At 53.1% G+C, this 27,926-nt stretch overlaps 1 protein-coding gene across 1 annotated transcript in view; it reads right to left on the minus strand.

Annotated features, from left to right (window-relative positions):
- Positions 1-27,926, minus strand: part of LOC101428818 (calpain-13) — a 389,789-nt gene that overhangs the window by 181,485 nt on the left and 180,378 nt on the right. Inside the window, exons 9-13 of the mRNA XM_071208756.1 lie at positions 27,244-27,347; positions 16,438-16,564; positions 13,765-13,857; positions 11,072-11,155; positions 10,481-10,625 (exon numbers count right to left, since the gene is read on the minus strand). Coding sequence (XP_071064857.1) covers positions 10,481-10,625; positions 11,072-11,155; positions 13,765-13,857; positions 16,438-16,564; positions 27,244-27,347 — 553 coding nt within the window. The remainder of the gene's footprint in view (positions 1-10,480; positions 10,626-11,071; positions 11,156-13,764; positions 13,858-16,437; positions 16,565-27,243; positions 27,348-27,926) is intronic.

Consider the following 27,926-nt stretch of genomic DNA (forward strand, 5'->3'; position numbering starts at 1 on the left):
TTCATCATGGAGCAAAAGCAGTTCCCGAGTTGGACCCCCTGAGGGGGCTGCCAGGGAGGACCCCGCTGAGAGCCGTCCCTGGGCCCCTCCACTACACTGTGGCCACGGCCATGGCCACTGTCCTCAGCCCGGGGCCAGGCCACGTGCAGCCTCCTCCTTGGCTCAAGAATGGGCAAAGGGCCCCTTAGCAGGCCAGCCCCAGCCCGCCCAGCGTCCCGAGCTGGCGTGTGGTGCCCATCCGTCTCATCTGGACCTTTCCCGCCGGTTCTTGCCAGCCACCTCCGGCCACTGGTCCTTTCCTGGCTGCCACGTTCCTGGGTGCCTCTGCTCTTAGGGTGGCCTGGCTCGCACCGCCACACCTCTCCCCCAGGCTCAGCTCCTCAGCTGCCCACCCTGCTGAATGCCAGCCGCGGCCTCTGGTGGCCTGGGGCCTGGTGGGCCCCTCCCACTCGGGCTTGCTGGCCCCCAGGGTAGCTCCTGCCTGCGGATTCCTCTGTCCCTTTTCAGACTGCTGGTGTGGGGAGAAGACCTAGACCCGGAAGCCCTCCCTGGGGAGTAGCCGGAAACAGATGCAACAAGCCTGTCCACGAGATGATCGTTCTTCAAGGTCGGCAGCAGGTCCATGGGGTTCTTTACACGAGTCTCTCCACTCCTGTGACGGACTTGAAATTTTCTATAACAGGAAGTTACAAGCATCCTCCTTGGGGCATATTGAGAAGTTCTCTGGCCTTGTGAGCATCACTGGGACTCAAAAGACCATTTGCCTTGCTCCAGGATAAGCTCAAAGGGGGTGTGTCCCAAAGGACAGAGAGGTCATGTGATAACCACGGGAACTACACTGCCGTTAAGAGCTAACATTTATTGAGCGTTTAGTATGTGCCAGGCATTGTTCTAAGAGCTCTATGCAAATTGATTAACCTCCATAAGAATCCTAATGAGTAGGTATTACTACTATCCCCATTTTACAATGATGAAACCAAGGCTCAGAGAGGTTATCCAAGAGCACACAGCAGTAAGTGAAGGCAGGATTCGGAAACTCTGGGCCCCAAGCCCTCTCTTTTCACCCCCTAGCTATGGCTGAGGCTGGCGCAGTCAGAGCCCGTCCTGGCATGCGTGGGGCAGGCCACCTGCCCTGAGATGCCTCCTCTGGGTTGGAGCACTGAGATCAGGTCAGATCCACCCCAACCGGAGACGCCTGCCACGGGACTCTTCTGGCCAGTTTCCGTGGCAACCCCATGGGAGGGGAAATGAGTCTGGGACAGGCAGGCCTGAAGGAGGCTCATTCCCTACCATTTCTGGGAATTGAGGCAAGCGTCCAAGTGGAGGCCCACAGGCCACATGGCTAAATGCTGCTCGGAGTCCACGCCAGGCCACTGGGGTCGCATGCAGCGCTGCCTTCCAGCCTTTTCTTCGCACCCCCGGCTCTGCCCCACCTGTGACCTCCCCAGCCTGCACGTCCCAGCCTGGTCACCCCCTCTGAACGGTCACCCCTGGGGCCAGGTGTGTGTACCATGGCACAGTCCACCTCGGGAGGACAAGCCCAGGGGTGACACCACGGGGTCCTGGAATCAGTCTTGGGCCATTTGGCCAGGGGATTCTGAGGTCCTAGATACCCGCGGTACAGTCTAGAAGGTGGGAGCAAGTGCTGCGAGAAGACCCAAGAATTCTTGCCCTGCAGGGAGGGCGAGAAGGGCCCAGGCCTAAAGGCGTGGCTGCCTGCCCAGGCCACCTGGGACAACTGGCCTGACATTTAGACTTCTGTCATTCTCTGGAAATGTAGCTGCACCCCCAGTCACTGATATCGACTGAAGACGGGGTTGAGCCCTCCTGTCTCTTCACCCACCCCAACAGCCTGTACTGAGCCACAAAATCACATTTTAAAAATAAATTCTGTGATTACGACTACCATCTACAATGGCATTGTATTTTTGGGGTTAAAAGTATCAGCTGATTAAACATAAAATGTTAAAATAATATGTCACAATTTCTGAAAGCCCATTTTGACAGTTCATCTTTAATATCCTAGGGGGTCTCAAAACCTACTCTAAGTGCCCTGAAGGCTTTGATGTGGTCTCCAGATGCTTTCCAGAAGGAATGCCTAGGGCGCACAACAGGGGCTGGGGGCTGAGGAAAGCACCGCAGAGGCCGCAGAGAGGGGCGAGAGCGTGCACAGATGCAGACGGAAGCCTCACCCCAAATGGGCTTTGCATTAGCTGGCACTGTACTGGCATTTAAGTAATTCTGCCTCCCAATTTCCCAGAGGACGGCTGATTGCTGGTCCATCTGCCAGGGAGGAGACAGAGAGAGAAAGACGCAGGGGCAGGCGGGACAGAAGCAAGGAGAGGCTTCTCGATTCCCGTTCTGCGGCGCACCAGACTTCCCAGAATGGCCGGTGACGAATGGGGCTGGTAAACCGAGCCAGAGGTGGGCTTCCGGAGGGCAGCGGCGGCTGCTCAGGCTGACCTTGCCCTGCTCGCTAAGTGCCCAGGCCTGTGGTGGTGTCTCCACAGGGGCAGGGGACCCCGGACAGATGCCCCTGCCCACCCCCGGCTTTACACCTGAACCCACAGAAGGGACCCAGAAGCCGTCCTGGAGGAGAGGAACTGATGGGCAGGGGTGTCCGGGCTGGACTGCACAGAGCGATGCTTAAGAGGAAGTCTCTGGAGAGAGGAAGTGCTGGTGGGAGAAGGAAGGGGGGTGGTGACGGGGCCTCGTTCTCTCTAGACAGGTCCGGTCTGGCTGGAGCTGTGAAAGCTGGAAGGAGACGTGACTGGAGGAACAAAGGTCTGAAACAGGCAGGTGTGAGGATGGAGTCTGGGGCCCAGGCAGAGGGGCTGGACTTGGCACCTCCTACTGGAACAGGTGAGCAGCCACCAACCTGGAGCAGCTGGGGTGACTGTGCTCCACCCCCCCCCCCCCCAGGGACATGTGGCAGTCTCTGGAGACTGGATTGGCATGACTGGGGGGGATGCAGTTGGCCTCTGGTGGGTGGAGGCCAGAGAAGCTGCTAAACATCCTACAATGGCCCGACGGTCCCCCCACAACAAAAACTGACCTGGCCCTACTAGCAAGAGGGCCTCGTCTTAGGGGCTGGGGCCCTGCCAGTGCAGGCAGCTGCCCCCGGGATGCTGAAAAAGGTGGCTGGTGGGGCCAGTGGGAAGAGGGGTGGCTAGGGAGCCGCCTCTGGAAACTCCCCTTGGCTTCCTCCCGGGAGCTCTGCTGGACTGGCGGTGGTGCGGGGCCTGAGGGTGGGTGGGGGGAGCAAGGGGAGGAAGGCTGCTCTCAGGCAGGGAAGGCGCCGTGTTGGTGGCCCGCCCCCTGGCAGACCTGAGAGTGCCAGTCTGCGTCCAGGCTTTGGGGAAGAGCTTTTCTCTTCAACTCAATCATCCGGGGCTTCCGGCTGCCTGCACATGCATTTCACAAGCCAGTAGCCTAAATTGCTGGGCATACAGGTAGAAGAACACATTTAAAAAAAGACTTTATGACTTTCCCTTTCGCTAAATTGGGTTAGAAACTGGATCGGTGCCTCTGTCTTCTTAGGTTTCACAAACATTTTTCTAGAGCGTCCAAGAGGGCCAGGAGGAAACTTCTTAACCTGGAGACTTTTGGCTGCCCTTGTTTACAGGTTGAAGCTGTATTTCTCTCTCACCTCACCCAAGACATCTGTTTGCTGCTATCTTCAATTCGCAGATTTTAAACTGCTCCCAAGGCTGACAAGCAGCCATGAAAGGGAGGTGAGGAGGGGGCTGGGGGGAATAGAGGCAGCCAGGGCTGGCGTTCTCCATCAGCAGGGAGGGGCTCAGGTCTCCTGCACAGGCAACAGCCACTGGAGCAGGACCCAGAGCTCTGCGCTGCTCTCTGCTGGCCACGGTCTCTGGACACCTAGTGGAGTGATTGCACGGCTATCAACTGGCCCCAGAGTGGGTGACCAGGCTGGGACGTGCAGGATGGAAGGTCACAGGTGGGGCAGAGCCGGGGGTGCGAAGAAAAGGGGGGCAGGCACAGGCCGGAAGGCAGCACCATGTGTGACCCCAGTGGCCTGGCGTGGACTCCGAGCAACATTTAGCCATGTGGGCTGTGGGCCTCCACTTGAACGCTTGCCTCAATTCCCAGAAATGGTAGGGAATGGGCCTCCTTCAGACCTGCCATCCCAGACTCATTTCCCTTCCCATGGGGTTGCCACGGAAACTGGCCAGAAGAGTCCCATGGCAGGCGTCTCTGATCGGGGTGGATCTGACATGATCTCTGTGCTTCCAACCCAGAGGAGGCATCTCAGGGCAGGTGGCCTGCCCCACACATGCCAGGATGGGCTCTGACTGTGCCAGCCTCAGCCATAGCTGGGGGCTGAAAAGAGAGGGCTTGGGGCCCAGAGTTTCCGAATCCTGCCTTCACTTACTGCTGTGTGCTCTTGGATAACCTTTCTGAGCCTTGGTTTCACTGTCTAGAAAATGGGGATAGTAGTAATACCTAGTCAATAGGATTCTTATGTCAATATCTGAATGGCCTCTCACTGACAGAAGAGGCAGGCCTGCACTGAGCGTGTCATATGAGGGGACTGCAGGCCCAGTATACTCCACTCTGAACCAGCCATGTAGCAGGACATGGAGAGTGGACAGAGGTGGGGCCAAGAACAAGTGAAGGAAGGACTAGAGGAGAGGAGCCCACCCAGGCCATCTGCAGAAGCCGGGACGGAGAGTTTATGCAGGAAAGAGGGGAGCCCCCCAAAGTCGATTCTACAAGGACACACATTGCACCCCACACCCCGCACCCCACCGTGCCTTTGCGGGGAGGATTGTTTTCGCTGAGTTGTGAAGTGGGTTCTATTAGTCTCACACAGGTTTAACCCCAGGGAACCCTGGGAGATGCATTACTGGGTCTGCTGCTGGGCCCTGGCTCCTCCGTGGAATTCCGCTCTGCGTCCCCTGCATGCGGCCTGGCACGGGGGCAGGCACGAGGCAGAGCCTTTTGAAGTGGACGGAACACCTTTCCTTCTCCGGGTGTTCTCCACTATCCTAAATTCAGATTTCTGCTCCACAAACTCAATTGTCCTTTCCCAAGCAGAGAGGAGTGGCAGCTTAGCACTGTCATCTGGAAACGAGCTCTCTGCTCACCTGCAGACTGGTACCACGGCTTTGTATTACCTACAGGTGACGGACCTTTCTCCCCCTTCTCACACCACAGGAAGGTCTGCTGGGCTGGACTCGACCGGCCTCCAGCCAAAGCCAGGCCTGGCCACCTCTCCTCGGGGCAGGGCCCGGGCAGACCACTTTCTGAGGCCGACACCCAGTTATCCAGCCTAAGACACTATGTGCCCAAAAACCCCTCCCGCTGCTGGAGTCGGCCTAAGCCAACTCATGTCCCAGGGAAGGATGTCGGGATCCCCCACAGGCACTGCCTACACGACTTCAGAAGCAGCATTTTACAAAATGCCACTTGAGCACACTGTGTCATTCTCAGCCCAGCTGCCACATCTAAGGCAGCACTGACACCTCTATTTCCCTTCTCCTTTTCTTATCTGACTCAGACCGTTCCCTCCCCTGTCCTGCTGAAGCAGAGACGGTTCCTGTGGAAAAGCCAGAAAGCCAGGGCAATCTGAAGCCAGGGTCTGAGAGGCCTCACATGTCTATGTTAGACAATAGGGAGCCAGGGAAGGCTATATAGGGATGATGTCTTGGGAAGGATAATTTGCTCATCACAGGTAAAGTGGGGGAGGAAAGGTAGTGCCCGGAGGCTGCTGTCAGAAGCACAGGCTGAAGTTCTCAACTGGGGCGAGTCTGCCCCCAGGGAGCATGGAACAAAGGCTGCAGACATTTTTGATTTTCATTACTAGATGCAGGGGCGGTATGCTACTGGCATCTGCTGGGCAGAGGCCAGGGGTGCTGCTAAACATCCCACGATTCACAGGACCGCCCCCACAGCCAAGAATTATTCAGCCCAGAATGTCAGCAGGGCAGGGGGCTGAGGAGAGCTGACCCGGCAGGGGGAGGGAGCAGCTACCCTGCCGGAGGAAGGGAGAGGCTGGCTGGAAATGGGGGATGCCGGAGAAAGACCTGCTGGAGAGAGGACTGGAACCTCCGTGCCTGGGAAAGGGTGGTCACATGGAGAGAATGAGTGGGCTGGGGAGGTGGCTGGAGGGCCGGACAGGTGTCCCGTACCTGTCTGTGGACTTAAATTTCAGGATGTTTGAACTGGCCGTGGACTCCCTCAGTCACACAATGTTTGAGAGGCAGAGTCTGGGTGGAGATGGCAGGGCCACCCTGTGATGTCCTGTACCCTCTGATGCCTCTAACAGCATTTCTCTCCTTGGGCTACAACTCGACCTCCTCAGCACCGTCAAGGAGATGGTGAGTTGGCTCTCGCTTCCTCTCCAGCCTCACCTTCCGCTGCTCCATCCCCACTCCACCCCTCAGCCACAGTCTCCCTGCAGTCATCAGGGTCGTCCTTGCTGTCACCTCCAGGTCTTTGCTGGGGCTTTGTTTCCTGGGCTGCCCATTCTCCCTCACTGGCTTATGTCTACACACCTGTCAAAGCACAACTCAGTTTCGGTTCCTCTGGGAAGACTTCCTGAACCTCAAGCATAAGTTGGAAGCTTCCAGAGCACTTTGGACAACACTCGATTCAGGAAGGAGACTAGATGGTAATGGCTATTCCTGTCAAGACTTTTACCTCTTCATGGTCACAGCAGAGAACTTAAATGTTTGTTGAGGGAGAGAGGGAGGGAGGGAGGGAAGGAAAGAAGGAAGGAGGGAGGGAGGAAAGGAGGAGAGAAGGAAGGAAGGAGGGAAAGAGGAGAGAGGGAAGGAGGGAGGGAGGGGGGAAAAAAGGAAGGGAGGAAGGGAGGGATTGATTCATGGATTGATTCAAGATGGTGAGTGAGGCCCTTCAGGGCTCTGTCGCCCCACAGAAGTTTTGAACAACCAGCAAGAACTGGCAGAAACAGCTTCCAGAAAACAAAGGATTTCAGAAACAGGATGAATGCCAAATCAAAAAAACGCCACTTAAAAGCAGTGGGATCTTGGGGCACCTTGGTTGGCCCCTCTCTCACCTCCACTGGCTCAGTGCTGAGGTGGCCCAGGCTCTGAGCATGGATCCCTGGTCCCGGTTCTGGTGGGAGCAAAGCTACCCTTGTGCACACACTGGGAGCCTGTACGTCTGGCCCATGTCTGTCTGGTGGTGGCCTGAGGGACTCGCCGTTCCAGAACCAGCCCTGCATGTAGAAGGCAGCTCACCAGGCTCTCCTACAGAACCATGTGGGAGAACAGTTAAGTCGAGCTGCCTGGACAAGGGTTTGCTGGCTGTAGGACACACAGTGCAGTACTGGGACCATGAGGAAACTGCTTCCTAGTGAATTCAGGACATTTGTAACTGTACACAAGTACATGTCCAAGACAAGAGGCATGTGCAGTAAGGACCAGAGGCCCCCACACTATGGTTGGGAGCTAGTCCCTGAAGGAGAACACTCACACAGGTCAATTTGCAAGGACTGGGAAAGGCGCTTTCTTTTATTTCTTCTTCTTCTTTTTTTGTTGTTGTAGGCTTCTGGCATTGAAGGAAGTTGTCTTAAAACTAGCTGGATACAAGGAACAAATTCCAGCAATAACACACTAAAATACAAAAATGTCCAGTTTCAATGAAAGATTACAACACATACTGAGAAAAAGGAAGGGATGACTCTTGCAAAGGAGATGAAAGCACCAGAAACCATCAGTGAGGAGGATCAGACCTGGGACATTTTAGACAAAGACTAAAAAATGGCTCTAAATATGCTCAAACAGCTAGAGGAAAACATGGACAAAGAACTAAGAGAAATCAGGAAAACAATTTCTGATGAACTCAAAGAGAATATCAATAGAGAGATGGAAATTACAAAAAGGTACCAAACAGAACTGAAGACCACAGTACTAGAAATTAAAAATCCCTTTGCACAGTTCAACAGCAGATTAGAGCTGGCAGAAGGAAGAATCAGTGAACTTGAAGAGAAGACAATTGAAATCATCCAGTTGGAGAAGCAGAAAGATGAAAGAATGAAGAAAAGTGAACAGAGCGCAAGGAAAATGTGGAGCACCATCAAGCATACCAATATATACTTGTGGGAGTCCTACAAGGGAAAAGAACAAGAGAAAGGGGCATAGAGAATATTCAAAGAAATAATGACTGAAAATTGTCCCAGATTTAGCAGAAGACATGAACATATAGGTCCAAGACGCTCAACAAACTCCAAACAGGATAAACCCAAATAGACCCACACCATGCCTTCTTCTAATCCATCAAATGTCCAGAGAGAATTTTGAAAGTTGCAAGAGAAAAGCAACATGTTACCTATAAGGAAGCCTCAATGAGATTAAGGGCTGATTTCTCATCAGAACCATGGAGGCTAGAAGGCAGTAGGCAGAATATTTAAAGTGCTAAAAGCAAAATACTCCCAACCAAGAACACTGTGTCTGGCAAAATGGTTTTCAAAAATGAGGGGAAAATTACAACATTCCCAGATAAACAAAAGCTGGGAGACTCTGTCAACACTAGCCTGGCCCTACAAGAACTGCTAAAGGGAGTTCTGCAGGTTGAAAGGAAAGGACTCAAGAAATTCACAGAAGCCACATGAAGAAATAAAGATCTATGGAAAAGATAATGGCATGGGTAAAGATAAATATTAGCACTATTTTATTTTTTATTTGAAACTGCATATTTATATAAAAGGCAAATGCATAAAATGTAATGATAAGTCAGTGGTCAGTTGGAACAAGAACTACATAAAGATGGGAGGTTGGGGGTGTATGGGAACAGAGTTTATGTATGCTATTGAAATTAAGTTGGTATCAAAGCAAATGAGAGTGTTATAGATTTCATATGTGAAATTAATGAGCTCCATGGTAACCACAAAGAAAATATCAGAGCATATGCAAACTCACAGAGATGGAAAGTAGAGTACAGATTAGCGGGGGGGGGGGGGGGGGGGGGGAGGCTGGGCCAATGCAGAGTTCATGCAAAATGAGTATAGGGTTTCTGTTTGGGGTGAAGGGAAAGTTCTAGTAATGGATGGCAGTGAGGGTAATGCAACATTGTGAATGTGATTAATCCCACTGAATGGTTTGCAGGGGGGGTTGGGATGTAAGATTTATGTTGTATACATTTCCACAGTTTATTAAAAAAGAAAGAAAGAAAGAGAAACCAGAGATAATGACAATTAAATGCAATACAGATGATGGGCAGGATCTAATAAGGGACAAGAAAAGGCTCAAAAGAACATGATTGAAACATGAAAGAAATGGCATATTTCTGTAAGTTTTATATCAATGTTAAATGTTTTTATCTTGAAACTGCATTTAAGGAGGCCGCAGAAGTAACTATCCTTGTTCTTAGGAAATGTACATTATTAAGTGTTCAAGGAGCATCATGTATAAAACCTACACTCAAGTGTTCAGTAGATAGATAGATAGATAGATGATAGAATGACATGGCAAAGGTAGCAAAATGTTAAAATTGGTGGATCTGGATATCTGGGAGGAGTATGCTGTTCTCTGAATGGGATTTGTATTATTTTTGCAACTGTCCTGTAAGTTTGAAATTATGTCAAAATAAAAAGTTAAAAGAAAAAAAAAATTCAGGATGGATGAAATGCAGAATTGGTGAGTCAATGGAACAGAGGAGATTGCCAAAGCTGCAAGTGTGAACAAAAATTCCCAAGAAACAGGTTCTAGAAAAAAGAACAGTGAACTGAGAACCTTGGTGAATATGGACCGTGGGGGCCTGGGGGTGGGGGAGAGGACAGGACTGACCCAGAGCACACAGTGCTTCAGGGTCGGAAGACAGTGACGCCGTGGCCGCACTAAGGCCTGCCGCAGTGCTAAGTGTTTCAGAGATGGAGGCTGTGGGTTGGGTGACCCTTCAAAGAGAAGTTCTCCCCCAAGGGGAGAACACTGCGCCGCACAGCCGGAGACGGCTGTGAGTGAAGTAGGGCACACGGCACCTTTCCCAGGGCCTCCAGGGGCAACTCTGGGCTGGGGAAGGGCGGGAGGCAGCAGAGGTGGAGCCATTGGAGGCCAGAGGAGGGGAGGGAGAGGGGATGAACGAGGGCACTGCCCCAAGGTGGGGCAGGTGTGACCAGTTAAACCTGCGGAGACCCGCACCCCAGGCATTTCATCCTGGGGGCTGCAGCACCAGTGGCCTGCTTCTCTCTGCTTGCAGTTCACGTTGGCCAGGTGGCTAGGACACCTGCCCCACCACCCAGCCCACACTTCCTGCTAACCTAAGGGTCATTTCCCATAGGCATGGCACTGCCTGTGCTGCGTCTTTCCGAGAAATGCTCTGCATTTGGAAACCCGAGCGGTGAGCACACTGGGAGAGTGGGAGGAGCCCCACGAGGCTCTGCCACATGATTCTGGGTATAATCAGGCACTTGAAGTCATGTAAAGCTGGTCACTGAGGCTGAGACGGAGGGGACTCCACCCCTCCATCAGGTGTCCCCAGCCAGATCCTTTACCTGAGACTTTACGTCCTCGCCATTTATCCTGGCACAGGGCACTAATTTTGGGCTGGATTGCTCTTGGTCTGGCAGCTTTTGAGAATCCAGGCACTTTCGCTTCTGCCGGATATTGCCCTTCTGGATGGAGGAATCGCTGGGAACTCTAGAGGAAAGCCACAAGGAGATATGGAATCCTGTGCCGTTGAAAGGGTAAGGGCCCACCCTGGGCTGTGCTATAACCATTTGCACTGCTGGAGGAAGGAAAGAAGCCACTTTGAACAAGGTAGCAAGGAAGGAATCATGAGCCAAAGGGGTAGATGGACCTCCGGAGCAGAGCCAGGGCAGGTGAGTCCATGCCCTCGGCTCACAACCTGGGGCTCAGCCCACAACAGCTGAGGAATTCTGCTACCAGCCACCCTAAATCCCTCATGCTATTGGTTACCTATGATATCCCTTCTGGTTTCAGGCCTAAAGGGACCCAAGTGGTCTTCTCAGACCTTCACGCCCTTAAAACCCTCGAGTTGGCCACTTTCTTTCTCTCCTACAGACCAAGTCAGCTGAGGGTCTCTCCCTGCTGCCACTGAAGGATCGGCCAGGTAGGGAGGCTACCTGAGCTCTGGATAGACATTCTCCAGGTACCACTTGAAGCTCTCGCACTGCAGACTCGTCCTCAGAATCAGTCTGTTCTCGATGCTAGGGGTGGGGGCACAAGGACAAAAAACAGTGGTGTCAGGGGCAGGTTCCAGCAAGAGGGGGGCACAACCTGTGTCTGCACTTTGCACCTGCATCTCTCTGGAGGGTGAGGGAGAAATGAACCAAGAAGCAGTTTCTATATTCCAGACCAAGTGCAGGAAACACTTAGCAACATTTCATAGTGGTATAATGACACTGAGGACCTGTGCCTTTACCTTAAAATGCGATCTGGAGGTGTTTTGCTTTTTCATTAAAAACAAAAGCTGCAGGAACATTAGTGTATTTGTTAATAATTCACCTCTGGGCTTCTGGGTCTGCTAAAATCGCTCTCTGGATTCTGTAGTCAAAATACCACTCCACCACCCCAGCCTCAAAGCACCCTCTTTGACTGGTTCTGGGGCCTGGTCAGGCATTTGTTCATTAAATACTTATTTTGAGCCTATCTCATGCCAGGCATCATGTCTAACATGTAAGATGATGGGTGGCTTTCAGGCAACAGAAAAATTAAACATAACAGTGAAATAAGCCATCCCTGACCCTGTGGACATAGAGTGGACACACGGGGGCAGGGAGAGCACCTCCGAGGTGTCCCCTTGCCTGTCGGGTCAATGGTGGTCCAAGGGGTAATGGTGAGGCTGGCGTCTGGAAGGAAGAGTGGACAAACCAGAAAGTGCAAGAGGCAGGGACTCCTGCTACAGGCAGGGAGAAGAACAAAGAGAGCCCAGGGCATGTGAAGAAATGAAAGGAGTTCTATTGGCCAAAGCAGGAGAATGGGACCTTAAAATAGGTGTCCATGCACATGGTTGCAGGGGGAAGGAAGAGGTGGGTGGAATGAGAGATGAAGACACAGACCACAAAGGCACTGCTGAGCCATCTGCACTTGAAAGGCAATGGGCTGCAGCTGGTGGGTCCCAAGCAGAGTGGCATGGTGCCACTGGCAGATTAAGAGCATGCCACTGGTGGTCCAGTGGAGCAGGGGTGGGGCCAGGCCCAGGGAGAGCAGTTAGGAGGCTGGGGGTGGGGATGGAGAGAAGTGGTAGGTTCAAGTCCCTCCACTTCCCACTATCTGCACCCACCCAACTTCCATCCACACCTGTCCTTCCCAGACAGCCCCACAGATGTGGCTCTGTGTCCCTGCCCAGACTTACCTCTTGCCAACTCCACTTCCTCCCTTGACTCTGACCCACAAACTGGACCAGAAGCTCTCAAATAACCAGGGTTTCTTATAGAGCACTAGCCACATTCGTGATTTCAGCAATCATACCTAAAAGCAAGTGTTACAGCCTGCCTTCCTCACCAGACTATAACCTCCCTGGGGGCGAGAACAATGTCCATTTTTAAAATATGCCAAATGTTAGTGTTTAGCAAGGTGAGGCGGTGTCACCAGGACCAGGGGACTGGATATAGAGGATGGGGAAGGGTGCGGTTGCCACATGTGCTGCACCATGTAAGGATATCTCCATGAGGTGGGAATTTGAGACAAGGAGCAAGTTTAGGTGCAAACCTGACAAGCCTGAGAGCAGGGGAGGAAAAGGCAGAAAGTCAAGTCCATCCACAGTGGAGAAAGCATTGCCTGGGGACAATTGGGCAAGCAGCATGAGGACAAGGTCTTTTAAGCTCTGTCTTTGAGCCAGAGAGTTGACTCCAAGCTGGTGAAGGAAAGGGGTGAAGAGAGGGTTGGACGGGTGGGGCCAAAGAAGGGAGGCCGATGAACCGGCAGTTCTGATGAGGAAGGGTGGCTGCCTCAGGAAGATTCTGAGTGAAAACTGCAGAGAGAGTATGAATGTATGACTTCAGAGGGGGAAGTTATTTGGGCTGGTCCTGATTTAATACTCCTGGCCAGTGATGGGCTCAAAGGTTTGGACTATAGAAAAGTCCATCTGCTCAACAGCTTTCGGACTGGTATGTGACTCATTTTAAGTTGTCCCCCAAAAAGGCAGATGATAATGTAAGTGAAGCTGTCACTTTTCTCCACTCGTATCAGTGCTGGGTTTGGGAATGCAATGCCATATAGAATTGGGATCAGGTAGGTGTGGTTTTGAGTCTCCACCCTCCTCTTAGGGTGATGTGATCTAGGGCAAGTCACTTGAGCCCTATAAGCCTGTCTCTCTGTCTTTTGAAGGGGGTTAACCCAGCCCACTTAGCAGCGTTTGGGGGGTTTACCGAGATAACTTAGGGAGTGGCATCCAGCACTTAGTAAAGAGCCTTCTTCCTTTCCTCTTCTTTTCCCATGAAGCTGGAGCCTTGCAGGGGGCAAGTCAGATGCCTACTATTCCTCTGAGGAGGAAGGAGTATTTAGGCTCGGGTGGCTGAGAACTGGGAGAAGGGACCCAGGGACCCTGACCTGGAAGGCCTTAGGCCATTGAGGCCAGCATGCTGCCACTGTGGACAAAGCTGGACAGAGCAGCTCACAGCAGCAGACAGAGCTCAGCTCCACCCACTGAGGCCTTGGCAGACGAGCCTGTCCTAAGAGCTGCTAGGACCCAGCACACCCAGGACTGTAAGGGACATGCAAGGAGGCTGGCCGGAACCTGGCGGGGTCTCGGGCCTGCGAACCAGGCTCTCCCTGACTGCCCACACACCTCACCTCACCCAGAAAGGACACCCACCTCCCAAAGGGCTTCTCCAGGGCGAAGGGCCGGGCGGCGTAATAGTACTGCTTGTATTCGTCCATCCATACTTCAGCCGTCCGCTTGGTGTTCCTGGGGGGACAAGGGGTGTCAGGAAGGGGCTGCAGAGACTTGTGTTGGAGTCAGATAAAAACACATGTGCGGGGGCAAGGGGGCAGGTGGAGGCTGCCTGGCAGGCTTGCTCCTTGGGCCCTGAGCCCTGCCAAGCCCCGGCCAATCTCCTAGGGGGCTTTTACCCCAAGACCCAGGGCTTTGGAAGTCAGATAAGCCCTTCCCCAAAAGGTATAAACCAGACGTGTCACTTCAGAAATGGAACTTTGGCAGCTCTTGACAAAGAGCCAGGGAGAAAAGAGCCAGGAAGACCCGGCATGCCCCTTCAGCGCCAGAAACCAAGAGTCAAAAGGACAGGGCAGTGCTGAGAACCTCGCCTCTTGCTCCCAGGCTCTCCAAGGGCAAAGGTAATCACACGTAAGGTCTCCATGAGGCCATGCAATTGGCCTGGGGTCAAGAATGAAGGTGAGGGGGTGGGGGGTATATGGGGACCTCTTATATTTTTTGAATGTAACATTAAAAAAAAAGAGAGAGAGAAAAAGAATGAAGGAATTGAGCCAGATCTTTCAGGCACTCTGTCAACACGCTTTAGTTTTCTTAAATTGGGTATTTGCTCCTAGTCTGGCCCCAAAGCATACAGAAGAAGAGGTGGAGAGAGACAGACACTGAGGATGTCACCACTGAGCCATGAGAGATGCATGGACACAGGAAAAGTAGAGAAAGATGGTGGTAAACAATCAGATGTGATGAGCAGACGGCTGGTGGCCCGGCATGAGGGCCGCTCCTGCTGAGGTGCATGGCAGGGACCTGGGGTCTAACCACAGAGGGCTGGTCCTCCAGGCTCTGGATTCTGCTCTGGAGCAGAGGCCTCTGCGAGAGGATGGGATGCCCTTTGAAGCTACGGCGCCTGAAATGACAGGCACAGGCAGCCCAGCTGGCAGCACTGGGGGACGTCGCCGGCATCCCCACCAGCCTCACCATCTCCAAGTGGTAAGCTGCTAGAGACATCTGTGGCCCCTTTCTTGAACCACTGAACGGGTGTGTGGGATGCCCAGTCGGCAGGGTCCAGTCTGGAGGACAACATGGGAGCCTCGGGTCCTGCACTTCATTCGCACACCAGCACAGCTGTGCCACTACCGACGCCACGCGTTTCCAGCTTCCCCTGCCTTTCTAAAAATGTGGGAGCCGAGGCAGCCCTGCCTTCCCTTCCTGGCTCCTTCCCACCTGCAGGTTTTTCCATTGCCCTTCCCTCGCCTGCTGTGTTTTTGCAAAAGGCATTGTTGGGAAGTGGATGTGGCTCAACTGATAGAGCATCCATCTACCATATGAAGGGTCCAGGGTTCGATCCCCAGGGCCTCCTGACCTGTGTGGTGAGCTGGCCCATGCACAGTGCTGCCGTGCGCAAGGAGTGCCATACCATGCAGGATTGCCCCAACGTAGGGGTACCCCACATACAAGGAGAGCCACCTAGCATGAAAAAAGTGCAGCCTGCCCAGAAGTGGCACCACACATACGGAGAGCTGACACAGCAAGATGACACAACAACAACAACAAAAGAGACGCAGTTTCCCAGTGCCGCTGGATAATGCAAGCAGATGCAGAAGAATCGACAGCGAACGGACACAGAGAGCAGACAATGGGGGGAAGGGGAGAGAAATAAATAAAATAAATCTTAAAAAAAAAAAGGTGGTGTTAATTTTCCCACAGTTCAAATCTCTGCTCCTCCGAGACTGCTGTGGAGGGAAGTGGCTTGGATCCATTCATTTGCGTGAGAAACTGAGGCAGGAGGGATACAGAAGAGAAGAACAGCCCCTCAAATAAAGAAAAACACCAAAAGGGTGCTGGGTTCTCCCTTCCCAAGTGAACCAAACATTGAACAAAAGGAAGAAGGGGGAACAAGTGGGTGAGTGAAGCTGTCAGATGATGAGAGCCAAGGATTAGGGAAAGAGAAGCTCAAGGAAAAGATGAAAAAGGGGAAGGGTGCTGCGTGTGAGTTGGTTTTAAAGGAGAGGAGAAAGAGTGATAGAGAAGAAGCTGAGGAAAGGAGCATGCGAAGGAAGGGAAGGAGCAGCAAGCAGGGGGCTGGGAGCCCGCCGGGTCTGCATACCTTACCCTGGGCAGGAGCCCCCGGCCTGGACCTTCCCTGGGAATGGACACTTCCCTGGCACAGGCATGGAAGTTGTGGCCATGTGTGCTGCCTCACTCCCCACACCCCCTAAGTGTCTTTCTTCCGTCACCCCGTTGGAAGATGGAGAAGTCGATCTTCTAGAACTTGGGAAAAATGGCCACACACACACACAACCCCCAACAAACCAAAATACCAGCCCAGAGCCCAGAGCCCTTGGCTAACCAGTAGCTCGAAGCCTCCGAGGCCACATGTGGGGCCTGCTCGAGTCCCAGGGACATCAATGGATGGAAAACACCCGCGGGTTCCTCCAGCTCTCAGGCTGGACGTGGCAGGCCAGATGCCCCCTGCCGCGGCGCCCATCCACCCAGGCCTCGCAGGCCATGAACCGAGGACCAGGGACGGCTGCCACGCATCTCCAGGCCAGTGTTGCGTCTGCTCCTGCCTGCGCCAGCGCCCCCGGGACACCCACTTACCTGATGTAGGTGTTGCTATTGCCGTCGGGGAAGGTATACGGGTGCTTCTTCCGGAAGACGTGCCCCACTCGGCTGCAGGGGATGATCTCCAGGCTGCCCCGGCACATCCACACCCTGAAGGAGATTTCTGCAAGACAGCCACAGCCCTCCTCTGACCACGGGGCAGTGGACGGAGGCCTGGAGCCTGCGGCGGGGAATCTGGGCTGGAAGCTGGCGGCACGGGGGTCAAGGGCAGACTGGACCCAACCCCGTGACCTGCTGGCTGGGCAACCTCAGCCTCCCTACCCGCAAACGGGGACCACAATCCTAACACCTCAGAGGGTGACGAGAGTTGATCTGGGCCTGCCCTGCGCCCTCCCCACCTCCAGGGACGTGCTAGCCCTGGAGCACACCCAGGGGCCTGGGTGGCAGGGGCCTCTGGAGGGTGTCTCTGTCTTGGAAGAAGCCCTGGGGGCACGAGGAGCTTGAGCACATGGAAGCACACGTGACCGCACAGCAAACCTGCTCTGGGTGACCCCCAAGGGCTGGAACCAGGACGGACGGCAAAGAAGTTCGAGAACACAGAGGGACGTGACTGTCATGAGAAGTTCGGGGAGAATTCCCGCTCAGGACTCAAGGGAGAGGCCCAAATCCCTGGAAGGCGCCTGACCCAGGGATGCACACGCAGAGGCCGCGGCTCTACGACACTGTCAGGGCCCCTGAACCAGAGTCGGGAGGAGGTCTGCGCAGTCACAGGAGCCGAGAGCCGCTGCGGGAGGGCTCCAGCTGTCGGGGTGCTCCTGGGACGGAGCTGTGGCACACACGTCCTTCTCCTGGCGGGGAGCTGCGGCCCAGGAGAGGGTGGGATGGGGACGGTTAGCAGAGGCAGCTGTGCTCAGGCCCGGGGGGTGTGCAGTTCTCCCCGAGAACTGCTCGTGGCAGGCAGGACGCGACCGTTCTGCCTCGGAGAAGGCAGCAGAGGCAACCCGGAGGGGTGGGTGGCGGGGGGTTCGACTCCCGCCGGGAGGGAGATTTTATCACGATGTTGTTTAGAATTGCTGGTGTGTGCTGATGATAAAATGTAGACCGATGGCGGTGGAGCGTTTTATTACTGCTTTTAAATTCTCGGCAGGCAGGGCACCCTGTATTGACTGCTACCCCACCCCCACTTGGCACGCTGGAAGCAAAGGCGAGCTTCCGATCTGCGGGAACGCCCGCCCTCCCCCTGATTCTGAAACCGAGCTCAAGTATGGGGAGGACGGGGCCGGCTGGCGAGAAAACCACTGTGGCTGCCGGTGGGAGAGGCTCTGTGGGAGCAGGCGAGGACTTCCAGGGCGGGAACGAGGATGGGCTTCCAGAGCCTTCTCCCGCACACGTGCCCGGCATGTCCCGGGGCCACCTGGGCTGGCCTCCCTGCCGCACGGTTTCTCCACCACAGGTCCTCTCCTCTGGCTGTCCCTGCCACTTCCCGCCATTCCAAGTCACCAAAGCAGATGCTTGGCTCAAATTCTTCACCCTGTTTGGCACCGGCTCCCACTTCCTCAGCCACCCCACTTCCCTGGCCCCTACTGCTTCCTTCTATGTGTCCCTGGAAAGGCCACTGAACGGGGAGCAAGACGTTGTCGATGCCAAGCCCCCGCTGTCGCCCCTCCACGGCCGCCCCGCTGCCTGCTGCCCAGGTGCTCTTGGCAAGGCTCGGCTCATCCCCAGGAAGCTTGGGCGTCCCTCAGCACGAGAGGAATGCGTACTCTAGGATGAAGAAAGGATGGACGTCTCAAGATTGCTCCTGAATGATGGCACGGGGGAAGAGACAGCAAGGGCTTGGATTCTGGGGTCAGCAGACCCGATTCTACAGGGACCCCTGGGAAGCCCACTTAACCTCGCAAAGTCTTGGTTTCTTCACGTAGACTGCAGATGTCTCTCAGGGTCAGATGAAATAGGATTTTGAGAATAATTGTGTAAGTCCCAAGTATTCCTTAAAGGTCAGCCTCACTTACTATGAGCCATCCCTCTTAAGTCAGACTCCTTAAGACATGGATATCGATGTGCTGCTCCCCCCATGCCCATTTCCACTTTCCTCGATGACTCACAGCTTGCACCCTATGCCCATCTCCTGCCACAGGAGACCCTTGAAACTTGTGGACCTAATATCTGAGAGTTTTAGTCTCCATAAATGTCCATGACACATGACTTGCCACCTTGCTGAGGCACTACTTGATTGGCGTGCCCCTCTGTGCTGGTGTTTGTGCAAGAGTCACCAAACAAGTGAGTGAGCTTAGCCAACCCCCCAACATCCATATCTCCATGTGGCAGGGAGTTAACGTAGGGATTGGTCGGTGGAATTACATGAGCATATCTGTGAATCTGAGTCTCAGCATGTTCTACTGAACTTTAATCAACTACTATATTCTTCAGGGCCTCAAAGCAGGGTCTCTTCCAGTTCCTGAAATAGCAAACCCTCTAATCCCTCAAAACTAGAGATTAAGCCCATGCTTGCTGGATATAACCTAAAAATGTTGTGCTAGCTCTCTTCTAAAAATATGCACGTTTCAGCTACGGGCTCTTCCTCTTCATGTATTCAAATGAGACATATGTCTCTTCTCATTTGCAAAGCAAATCCCTGCAACCTCTGCCTCAACCTCATCCTCCCGCATGTCCCACAACCTGTTTCTTCCCCATGCTACCTTGCCCAGCACTTCCCTTCTCTCTGAATCTTCTGACTCCCTGTCCTCTGCCACAGTCACATACAGGCTCCCATCACAGGAAGTACCGTCACATGACCATGGCCCTTCTCGCCATTCTTCTGGTGTCCTGGCGTTCTTCTCCTACTCCACTCCGAGCTCTGTCTTCCTTTGGAGCTTCCCTCGATGCTGAGGACCCACCAGCAGCAGCACCAACCCCCAGGGACTGGACCTGTCAGTCAGGGTGCTCCGGACATCATCAGGCACAGTCTGTCTTCTCCCCATCTCCGGCTCTTCCCACAGCCCACTGCACCCCTCCCTCCTCTCCTCTACCCCTAAAACCAATCTTACTCCCCTTATCTTCCTGTCTCTGCTGCCTCAGCCCAAACAATTCAGAGTGTCTGAGCTCAGCAAACATTTGCAATAGAGGAAAATGACCCCTTCATTTACTGCTGGGGCAAGCTCCGTTAGGCTCTTTCCCAGCGGTAGCATGTGAGTTCCCTTAAAAGCCTGGCTGGCCTCATTACTGTTCTTACTTTACAATGCACCAGTTCTGAAAGGATAACTGATGGCCAGCAGCTGGGGACTGGGCTCAGCTCCCTAACTCCAAAGCACATGCCCTTTCCCTGACACCGCCCTCCTCGGTACCTGCCATCATCTACTAGCCAGCGCAGCTGGGGATACAAAGATACTGACGCTAAGACCCTCTCAAACTAGCAAGAAAAGAACAATGTGCAACTAATTAGCTAGCTCACCCAAACACTAACTCACTCATCCAATCCTGAGAACTTGATGCAGCCCAAGGTGGGCTCAGAATTTCTCCACTCTGGTAACCAGATGATCATAACTCAAATTATGTGAGCCACGTGGCCTGATGTGGACTGCTGCACTGCTTCCAGACTCAAGAGGCAGCCTGGGTGGTGCCATTTGGGGTTTTCAGAATAGGGCAGTGATCTACAGAGACTTCAGTGTGACTTCTTTCAAACCTGGGGCCTGCTCTCGTCTATACCACTCACAATGGAATAATGATGAACATCCTCCCAGGACTGCAAGCCAGGCCCAAAGAGCCATAGAGGCTGCTGGAACCTCAGGAAATGTCTTGCGATACTGGGCCCTGTGCGATGAAGCTTTTTCCAAGCAGCACCAGAACCACTTTCGAGGGAGGTGTGCCAGGGAACTTTCCAGGTACAGCTTGGAGCCTCCGGTCTCCCGCAGAGTCATCATTTCCAGGCAATTGCCTCTGTTAAGTGAGAGGAGGAGGGATCAAAAAGACTGTGCGCAGGGAGTGTGTCATGTGTTCTTGCTGAGTCTGCACCCTCATAATCTCCCTTGAGATAAATGCCAAGCAGATCCAAATCCACTCTGAACTCCAAGGAGGGAGAAAAGCAACTATTTCATCTTCATTCAGGACCACTGTTTTCTTCTTCCTTTCTTTAAATGTCAGATTAACATTTGAAAGCAGATTGTCCTCTCCACCCTCCATTCCCATCTCCTTCCTTCTTTTCTCATCAGTCAATATCTCCCTGGCAAGCCCAGGAATTCAGGAGAGGGGGGCTGGCTTTCTCCCCGGGTACTGTGCCACAGCTTCTCATATGCTGCCTCTCACCTATGCCCATCCAGGCTTTGATTTCATTTTAGAATCTGGTTTCTAAACAGAGGCAAAGAGAACATGGGCTCCACCTAATGTAATGGGCCAGTTCTAGATGGAGCCTCACGTACTATACACACACATATTATGCAGACAACAGTGTGCACCATTCTACCTTTGGCCAAGATGAAACCTAGTGAGGACAAAGTTGTAGATAGGACAGTGGTGGGCGAGTGGCAGACACTCATTGGCTATCCTCATTCTTCAGTCCCAACATACGCCTGTGGGGACAGGGGCCTTTTTTCAGTAATCTCTAATTTCCCACAGCCTTCTGGGCCAGGAAGCTGTTGTTATTGTTAACAAACGAATGGACTTGAGTCCAGATAATGTTACTGGTGCACAAAAGGCAGCCTGGAATCTGTGAGCAGCATGGCTCCTCACGCACATCTGGGACAATGAAGGCTGAATCTAGAGCTCTACTTCCAAAGAAGTCCTAGTCCCCCGCCTCGCCACGGGCACCAGGGCCAGACAACTGCAAATGCGTGGTTTCTCATGGAAAATGAATGACCCATGTCCTCTCTGATGGAACTCAGTTAGACTTGAGGAAGTTCTGGAGCAGCAGGAAAGGATGACCCCAAGGGATCTCCCCTGGGCCTGGGGCTTTGGTCTGCTTTAGCTTGAAGTCTTCATCTGGGGGGAATGGGTGACTTCACCAGACTTGAATGCTCTTCTCAGGGGAGGCAATTTCCCTTATCTTAAGCCATTAAGCATGGAAAGGGTGAGCTCTGTGATGGTTAGGCTATTGTGTCAACTTGGCCAGGTAATTGTGCCCAGTTGTTTGCTCAAGCAAGCACTGGGCTAACTGTAACACAAGGGCATTTATGGACTTTAGTCATCATTGACTTTACTGCAGTGGTAAATCATGAATAGCTGGCTATAATTACGTCAATCAGGGAGATTGCCATCAGCAATGAGTGAAGCTAACCCAATCAGCTGAATGCCTTAAAAGGGGAAGTGAGTCCAGCATTGAGAGAGAACTTCCCAGCTTGTCCTTGGACAGCCAACATCTCCCAGAACTCAAGAATCTTCACTGGACTTTCATTGGAGCTCCTGGTTGCAGCCTGCCTAGGGAACCTGGACTTGTGCATCCCCACGGCTGTGTGAGAGACTCTGATAAATCTCTTAGTATTGACAGATACCCCTTGCTGATTCTGTCTCCCTAGAGAACCCTGACTAATACAAGCTCCAAAGAGAAAGTACAAGGAATGAACTATTCCAGCAGGTCAGATACAATTCTCCTTTAACAAACATCACTCATTCGTAGCCGAAAGGGGAAGGGAGCCCGCCCTGGTGGAGCAGGCACACTGTCATCGAATGCCATCTTCACAAGAGCCCTTTGAGATGGGGTGTGTGTTAGTTTTCTGTTGCCATCGTAACATATTATTGCAAAAAGTAGCAGCTTAAATCACCCATGTTTATTATCTCAGTCTTGTTGGTCAGAAGTCAGGGTGCTCTGGTGGGGCCTCTGCTGCAGGTCCCACGAGGATGCAATCAAGGCTGTGCTCCCTTACAAGGCTCTGGGGAAGACCAGCCTGTTGGCAGGATGCTGTTCCTTATGGTTTAGGGCTGCCAGCTGGGGCCTCTCCCAGCTCCTTACACGTTACCCTTCTATCTCCAAGCCAGCACTGATGCATTGAGCCCTTACGCTTCAAACCTCTCTGACTCGCCCTTCTGCCGTGTCGCCTCTGCCTCTAGCTGGAGAAAGTTCTCTGCTTTTAAGGGCACATGAGGTCCCACCGGGCCCAGCCAGGTAATCCCGGATAATCTCCCTACCTCAGGTTACTCACTGGTCCTTGCTGACATCTGCAAGGTCCCTTTTGCCGTGGAAGGTGACATGGGTAGAGGCTCCAGGGATTAGGGGATGGACCTCTTTGGGTGGCCGTCCTGCACACCCCAGGAGTCCCTTTAAACACTTGGCAAGAGGCTCAGTGACGTGAAGTAATGTCCCCAAAGATGGAGATTGCTAGTGATGACTGTGGGATTCAAATTTATGCCCATGTGACTCCACAGACCATGTTCTCTCTATCACACACACACATGCACACTCAGGCACACATACACACACCAAGCCTGATGGACTGATCCTGGGATGGTGTGTGGCGGTGGCTGCTCTCTGGTTCACTGGCTTTTGTGAACAATGTGCCTGCGGGGCCTGGAAACCCCCATTCGAAATTCAAGAACCCCAAACTCTCCCTCTGTAAGTGAAGTAGGCTAGGAAGATAGGGAATTAATAGATGGATCTGGAACCTGGCAGAGAGTCCACGTGGACATCCGTAACTCCTAAAATGGCTGCCGGAAGACCACCATCCCCAGGATTCTGCTATCCAGAACAAGGACTTCTTCTAGATGCAAAGAAAAGCCCCGTATGTTCCCTAGGGACTTTATCATTGGGTCCTCACAAGGGGATTGATGGGTGGGGTAATCAATCAAAACAGCAAACAGCTGGAACCCCTCCCCTGCCATTAGCAAAGGGGTGGAATAATAGTCTATAAAGCAAACCGCAAGGCCTGAGCTCTCTCTCGCCCTGCTCTCTTGGCTCTGGACCCATCCTGCCCTCTGTGCGCTGCCCTTGCCATTTTTCCTCTGCCGTGTGGCCATGCAAGTAACCCTGGGGATTTATAATCTATAATGGGGAATTGTAGCTTGTAAATCAGCCCTCTTTATCCCTTTTCGCCCCCTTCCTCTCTACCTGGGACCCCTGCTCTGTTATTTTCTCCCATTTCTCTTCCCTCCTTACTTGAATAAATTACTAACCTAACTCACCCGGCGTGCTCTCAAAATTCATTTCTGCAGCATAGCCAAGAACCTAGACAAAATCTGGTAATATTAAGTGCCAGTGCCTTCCCTTCTGTGCACCCCACCCCCAGCCCCATTACACACACACACACACACACTTCTCACTAAGCAAGGGATGCCTTTTTTCTCTAAAAGATCCAAACCGAAAAGTGAGATGCAGCCTGAAGTGAGTAGATACATTACATGCCTTCTGTGTTATGTAAATTGGAGCTTAAGCATCCAATTTTAATGCAAATCAACTTCTGAAAGAAAAAAAAAAAGCTGAAAAGCCACATTTCCCTAAAGCCTGCTCCTGTGCTGAGCTGTAATGTCATGATCAAAACTGTTCAACTCATCTTGGAAATGTTTCATGGGAATGGTGGTGCCAGTGGCAGGGCCTTTGGTGGGAAACCAGAGCATGCGGAGGGGGTGAGCCAAGACGGGCCTCGGGCCCTCAGGGACTGCTCCTAACCGGGCCAGATGGGCTGGGGCAGGGCTGCCTGTAAGGGAGCGTGGTCTTGGGCTTTTCTAATAACCTCATGGATTTTTGTGCTGTGAAGCACAGTCAACACAACCTATGTGAGCAAGTCTGCAACAGGCAGAAATCCCATTTCCTGGGAAAGGAAAGACACCTCTACCCACTGTTGCTACTATTATTAGTAGGTTTAAAGCAAGGGTTCTTAACCTTTTGTGTTCCACTGGACCCCTTTGCCAGTCAGGTGAAAACCACGGACCCCTTACTCAGTCCACAGTCTACTGTGGATTATTTAATAAATATATCACACCGGCACCAACACATCCCCACAGGAATAATGTTTTTTTGCATTTAAGCTCAAGCTCATTGACCCCCGGTTTAAAGGGAACCATTAACCATGGGCTCTGTTTCTCACAATGGGGCATGTTTTAAATGGAGCTTCATATACTGCGCTCCCCCCTCCCATCCTTTCCCATTCAGTCCCTCACTTTTGAACACACGCTACTGTGGCCTATGAGAAGTTCCCACAGCCCCAGGCCGCAGGGACGAGAAGGGGAATGATGCGCTCTTGCTTTTAGAGAGCTGCAGGTGTAGTGGCGACTGGAAGGAGCGGATGAATAAACAGCGGAAAACCCAGAAGGCTAAGTGTGAGATGGAGATGAGGGTGAGGGTAGGGCGGGGGAGGTCGGGAGGTGCTCTAGTCCTGGAGGGGGGTCCCTGGAGCAGAGTCCTCAGGGGACTAGGCACTCGGAGGAGAACGGAGGCAAGGGGAAGGCATTTGGGGTGGGGCACATTCCGGGAACCACCTAGGTTCCCTCAGGATGCCTGGAGGTGGGAGGATGGGTTGATGGGAGCAGAGGCTAGGGACCCCTGGGGAGAGTCCTGGTGGGGACTGAGAGCGGGTGCTGATGCTGGTGGTGCTGAGGGAGCTGACAGGTCTTCTGGATATGCCAAAGGGGGGGGCGGGGCTCCTGCCACATCCTTGAGCTGCGATTCCTTTACTCTGACATACAGCTCCCTTCACCCCTTAGCACCATCCCCTTTTGCAGCTGAAGCATCACCCGCCCCACCCATTCTGCATGGACTCTTCCAAACCCCTCCTGTCCTCAGGTGCTTGGCTGTCCCACCCACAGCCCTGATACTGTCTTCCTGCTGTAGCCACTGCTGGAAAAGCACTGGGTTTTCTGGCATATAGATTCCTAAAACAACAACCAAAAGCCACAAAACTCCAGAAATGGCTTGCAAGTGCTGGTAGCTGGTTAGAACATACCAGAACGTTGGGTAGGAGAAAACAGTGTTTCGGTGATAGCTGTCTACGGTGCCTTTTTTGGTGTTTTACACAATTTTGCGATGAACTGTACAGTGTGTCTCTCACATCTCCGCAGCCTCCCTCCCAACTTCTCTATTCGCATCAACACTTTGTTAATGCCAAACCCCTTGGAAGCAGACAGGATGAAACAGCTACTTGATTTGAGCAGAAGTGTGTCAACATTGCAAAGAAAGGCATGGGTAGGTTGGACCAGAACCATCATTAAACCATTAGCCATCATTAAAAATAACATGCTGCTTGAAATCAGATGTGACTGCCATGTGGATAAAGGGTCAAACGCACTTTGTACAGTTCAAGAGGGCATAACAATCCCCAAAAGACAAAAATTCAATCAAAAAATTCTCAACAAAAGAAAATGCCGGGCCCTGAAGCAGTGAGCGCATCATCGCAGGTGGCATTCAAGCAGAGATAGGATGAATGCTGTCTATCAAAATTGCTGCAGAGAGGAAGCACTGGACGGCCAGAAGGAAAGGCCGGGAGGCATCACTGAGGACTGGAGGAGGTTTGAAGAACACATGGCCGGCTCTGTCCAGGAAGAGCGCAATCCCTGACTCTGTGAGAGCCTGGCCCTGGGGTTCCCCTGGGTTGGTGCAGGCAGGCCTGGCCGGCCTCCAACCCCACACCACCCACTCTCCTCTGGAGTCCGTTCTGGTCTGGGTCCCAGGGAAGGGATGCCATTTGGTTAGCAGGGTGGGAATTTCCTGCTTTGCTTGCTGAGCTTCCAGTCTGGTCCCCATATGGCAGGAGACCGACTTTCCTGATGGGTTTCTCTCCACTGCCCAGTTTGGGAGAACAGATGCTGCGAGCTGGGTCACAGCCGTACATTTCCAGGAAATCACTCCCAGTGACTGAGGAAGAAAGGCATCCCGCACTCTGGAGGCCAGGCAGGGAGAAAACAGTAGTGTTGGATGGACAGTGGGCAGGACGACCGCTAAGGGCCAGGATGAGCCCCGGGCCGAGAGGAGACTGCAGGGGCCTCTTCCGTGATCCGTGTACTGGACAAACAGCTATCGAGGGCCTCCTCCAGGGCAGGTGCAGTTCTAAGGGGTAGGGCTGCAGGCATGACTAAAGTGAAACAAAAGCCCCGGCCCTTGGGGAGCATATATTCTAGGGAACTCTTGGATCTTACCTTCTGGAAGGAGGAAAAGAAAACGAACATTTATTGAGCTTCCCACTGTACGAGGATTTTTCCATCCTTCTCTCAGTGGATTTTTCACAACCACCCCAAGAAGTGAGTTATTATCCCCAATTTTAGTTTAGTACCTGAGGGTCAACAGTGTCCCTAGCTTGGCAGAATGGTCTGTGTGCATTCCCCTGGGGCTGGACACAGCAGCCCTCAACCCCAGCGGCCAGACCTGACCCTCCGTCTGCACTGTTCTTGGTCCCGTGGGCCAGCGGCTCACCCCCACCCTAGAAGATAAGGAAAGATATCTCCAGCATTTCTGTGGCCACGAATAGAGATCCTCCCCCAAAGCCCAGGGCCAAGTGCTCACTCATAGCCTGACCCTTATTCTCTCTCCAATGGGTCTCTGTCCAACGCCACGTCCCAAAGGCCAATGCTCCTACCCTGAGCCTTTTGGACATGGTGGTTTCTCCTTGGTCTTCACATCTGTGCACCTCAGGCCACCCACAACAGCCAGCCTGTGTGTGCTCTCTTTGTCCTCAGCACCCACGCGACTGCACAGAGGAACCCCCTGCTTCCCTCCACCCTTCCAGCAAATACACCTCCGAGGCCCCACCCCGCCTTCCCCAAAGGAGGGGACTTACAGCACCATGGCCCTCCTCCCAGGGCAAGGACTCTGCGTCAGCAGTGACAGACCCAAGGACGCAGAGATGCTCAGCGCAGGGATTAGGGGCGGAGGGCGCCCCCCAGACATGGCCAGCAGGAGAGGGCAGGAGGTGGAGGGCTGGAACTCACCGAAGTTCTCCCCGCCCCAGATGTCCATTTCTGTGTCATATTTCCCCAGGTAATTGAACCAGGACTTGTCCATCACGAAAAGCCCTCCAGCCATGATAGGAGTCCTGCGCATTTGAAAGGAGAAGAGACTCAGTTTCCAGAGTGGGGGGAAGGGCTCAAAGTCTTCAGAACTTAAGACCATTTTCCTCCTACTTCTGTTCCTCTTCAGAAAGGCCAATACATTTTCCAATGACCTAAAACAAGAACGATTCCAGAATGTTCTCTCTTAGACTGGAAATGCCCTGACCTTGCAGACAGGCCAATTCCCTGATCAGCTGCCTCCAGCCAGGGGCCAGGACTCACTAAGGACCCCAGCTGTTCTGAGGGCCAGGGGCCTTGCCTGCCGCCTCTGTCCAATCGCAGGAGCCCTGCTGGTGGGAGCTGGCCAGGGGGACACTAGCCAGGGCAGGGGAGAGGGGCAGAGGCAGCAGAGCACATCCACTGCATGAAACCCAGCGCTCTCCCTGCCTTTCCCCCTGACCCTTCATCTTGTTTCTTCTCTTAGGGCTGCACCCCCATCTCGCCTAGCCCTTGACTGCTGAGAGAGACGTCTGAGAAGCTGCTTGGAAAGGGAAGGGATGGCAAAGGGCAGCAGGGTCCGAGGAAAGAATGTGGCCAGGACAGGAAGTAGGTAAAACAGATGT

This window comes from Dasypus novemcinctus, chromosome 17 (genome assembly GCF_030445035.2).
Source record: "Dasypus novemcinctus isolate mDasNov1 chromosome 17, mDasNov1.1.hap2, whole genome shotgun sequence".
NCBI classification, from domain to species: Eukaryota; Metazoa; Chordata; class Mammalia; order Cingulata; family Dasypodidae; genus Dasypus; species Dasypus novemcinctus.